Genomic DNA, 2,924 nt, shown 5'->3' with positions numbered 1-2,924 from the left:
TGTTGGACCAACTTGGATGAACTTGGATACAAAATTACATGGATGTGTAGTATCACTGTATAACAATATAAAATTACTTTTTTGTTTATTTATTACATGAAAAACATCTTTTTTTAAGAAAAAAAGATCTTTTAAAAAAAATGTAAATTACATTTTCTCAAAAAAGTATTTTTTTTTATTTTTTAGTGTTTTTACTTTTATTACTAAAAATTTACCTAACATATTAAAAAATAAACAAAATCGTTTTTCATTGAAAAAATATATTTTTTATCAAAATAGTAATGTAAAACACTTACAACATAGTTTTTAATTTATAAAGCTAAAAGAAATTAAGGAAATTAAAATAAACTAACAAACGTCCTTCGTTGTTTGACACATTTTGTTTAATGTTAATTAATTAATTAAAATCTATCTAGAACTATTTGATCAGCATATCCTGTACTTTATTATCATAAACCTGACTGATTCTTCGATACGAATTGTATGGGACCTCCCTCCTTTTACCCGGATACTTCGTTCTTTTCAACGCAGATGATAAAGTCTACAAAAATATAAAAACAAACTACACTTGGTACCAAATTTTTTGTTGAGAAGAATAACAAATAGAAAAGAAACAAAATATCCTCATCTCTAAAATAAACCAACAAAAGAAGAGGCCAGCACATTGAGGAATTGACGTGGGGAGGAATTTAGAATTTTCCTAGTTAATAACTCTGAATTCCAAGGGCATCTCTTAGCTAAGCAAACCAACAAATTGTGCACCTCTATTGGCCACTACAATCATTTCGTTGTTTCTGACTTTGTCTAAGGTATCATTACTTTCATGCTTCACGCTAAAACAACACCACCAAAACAATCCAAGCCAAAGAGATGGTTAATAAAGCGCAAATTGTACGTGAACAATCAATTCAACTTGTATAATCTATCGCAAATACGTGTATTTTAATTTAAAATAAACTATATGCATTGATTGTTTACGTGGTATTGCGGTAAAAAAGAGAGGAAAAATATATATTATTATTATTATTTTATGAAAAGTGGGTGGAAACTAGTTAGAGACTTGGTGGAACAGAAACAAAACATGAAAACAGAATTTGCAGCAACTTTAGTACTTTTTTGAATGCCTGAATTGTAGGTCCACAACTACCGAATCTATTTATTTATTTATTTAATTTTTTTATCCGAAGCTATCTCATTTCTATACTTCTTGTTATAGTATAATGAAGCCAAGTTGAGCAGCACAACTAACAAGAAAACTTCAACAAAGCAACATTTACTAGCATGTAACTAACTTTCAGTCCTGAACATAGCAGAAGCAAGCAGGTATAGAGTTGGTGGAAGAAACAATATATTAATTATACTCAACTACCACTGTAAAATCAAAAGAAGCTTCTGATCTTATATATTAAATACGAACACAAATGAAATGTTGGATCTTACAGACTACATAACAAAAAACACCACCGGAATGAAAATAAAAGTAAAAGTTACCGAAAGATTAGTTGAATATATAAGAGAAGATGGTTTCAAGTATAGGAAACATCCGAAACAACACCAAGGTCATCTTCATGTTGTTCTTCTAGTGGAGCAGGCAAGTTGAGATCTATGAAATTCTTGGCAGTGGAAGAAGAGGAGGAAGGTGCCGCCATGGCGATGAGATGAGATCTCTTGTGACCGCCAAGGGCTTGGCCAGAGCCAAAGATTTTGAAACAAAACGGGCATTGGAAGATTCTATCACTTGCTCCTGATCCTCCTCCGTCACAGCATATGCTCCTATGACTTCCCAACGCCCTCGAAGATCGAAAAGTTTTACCGCAATTCTCACACTGATGACTATGCTTCCCGCGAACACGAACCTTCTTCATCTTGATCCCATTGCCGCTCCCAGCCTTTGATCTTTCAACTTCTCCTTCTTGTTTTACTAGTATTGCATCTTTGTTGGACCACGTGTCCCTTGAGAGCATAACCAGGAACATGGCGACGTCTTCCACTACTGAAGTTTCCGAGACTGAGCTCACCGGTTCTGCTTCATATTCATGTTCATGTTCCATAAATCCAAGCTTGGGCTGCTTCTTCTTAAGCTGTTCTTTGTCGTCTTCGTGGTTGTGAAGAATGGACCTTGCTCTCCAAGTTCGCTTCCAAGTTCGCTTGGATCGTTGGCGAGTTGGTTTCTTTGATGACTCTGTCTCGCTCTCTCTGTCTTGAACCGCAACAGAGTCAGGTGGCGGTAGAAGTGGTGCAGCCAAGGGAGAGAACTCGGGATCTGCGACTCTGAAACTCTTCTTGGGATTCTCCCTCAACCCATAAATCAAAGCAGTCTTGTCTTCGGGTTCCGATTCTGAGAAAGAGGAAAATGAAGAGGAGGATTCAGAAGAAGGTAATGGTGGTGCTGGTGGTTGAGGGGGTTTAGGGGGGAGAGGAAAAGTGGCCAAGTGAGCCTTCATGTGGCCACCTAGGGCTCTTCCATTAGGGAAGGTTCTTGAGCAGAGCTTGCAGCATTTCTGTCTCTCCATTATTGTTGTTGTCGAAGAAGAAGAAGAAGAAGAAGAAGAAGACAGAGCAATGGGAATGGGAGAGAAAAAGAATGAAAAAGGCTTTTCGTTTTGGTTACTTCGCTCTTCGTTTTTTTTTTCTTCCTAACTTCTCTCTCACTCCCACAAGTTTGTGACTTTTTTTTCCCTTTTGTATTTTGGTTTGGAAGGGGAATTGAATTGGATTTGGGAACTTAAAAGGAGTAGGCGACAAGCATTCCTCCACCAAAAAGACACACACAACCCAAAAATTTATTATTTTAACCATTTCCCTATATTTTAAAAATATTTGATTAGCTTAAGTAATTCCTTGCTTATTTCTTTTAATCAAATTATTATTAGAGTCAACAATAAATTATAAAATTAGTGTGGATAAAGTTTAGTAGTTACAAT

The 2,924-nt window shown here is 35.6% G+C and overlaps 1 protein-coding gene across 1 annotated transcript; it reads right to left on the bottom strand.

The window, feature by feature from the left end:
- Window positions 1-360: 360 nt before the first annotated feature.
- LOC130973491 (zinc finger protein ZAT1-like) lies at window positions 361-2,703 on the bottom strand. The gene is made up of 2 exons (XM_057898079.1): window positions 1,492-2,703; window positions 361-541 (listed from the first exon to the last, which is right to left on the bottom strand). Exon 1 carries the CDS (start codon window positions 2,511-2,513, stop codon window positions 1,527-1,529), a length of 987 nt encoding a protein of 328 aa, XP_057754062.1. The 5' UTR covers window positions 2,514-2,703; the 3' UTR covers window positions 361-541; window positions 1,492-1,526.
- Window positions 2,704-2,924: the final 221 nt, after the last annotated feature.

The sequence above is a fragment of the Arachis stenosperma genome, chromosome 1, assembly GCF_014773155.1.
Source record: "Arachis stenosperma cultivar V10309 chromosome 1, arast.V10309.gnm1.PFL2, whole genome shotgun sequence".
In the NCBI taxonomy this organism is placed as follows: domain Eukaryota; kingdom Viridiplantae; phylum Streptophyta; class Magnoliopsida; order Fabales; family Fabaceae; genus Arachis; species Arachis stenosperma.
This window is presented reverse-complemented; position numbering and strand designations above follow the sequence as displayed.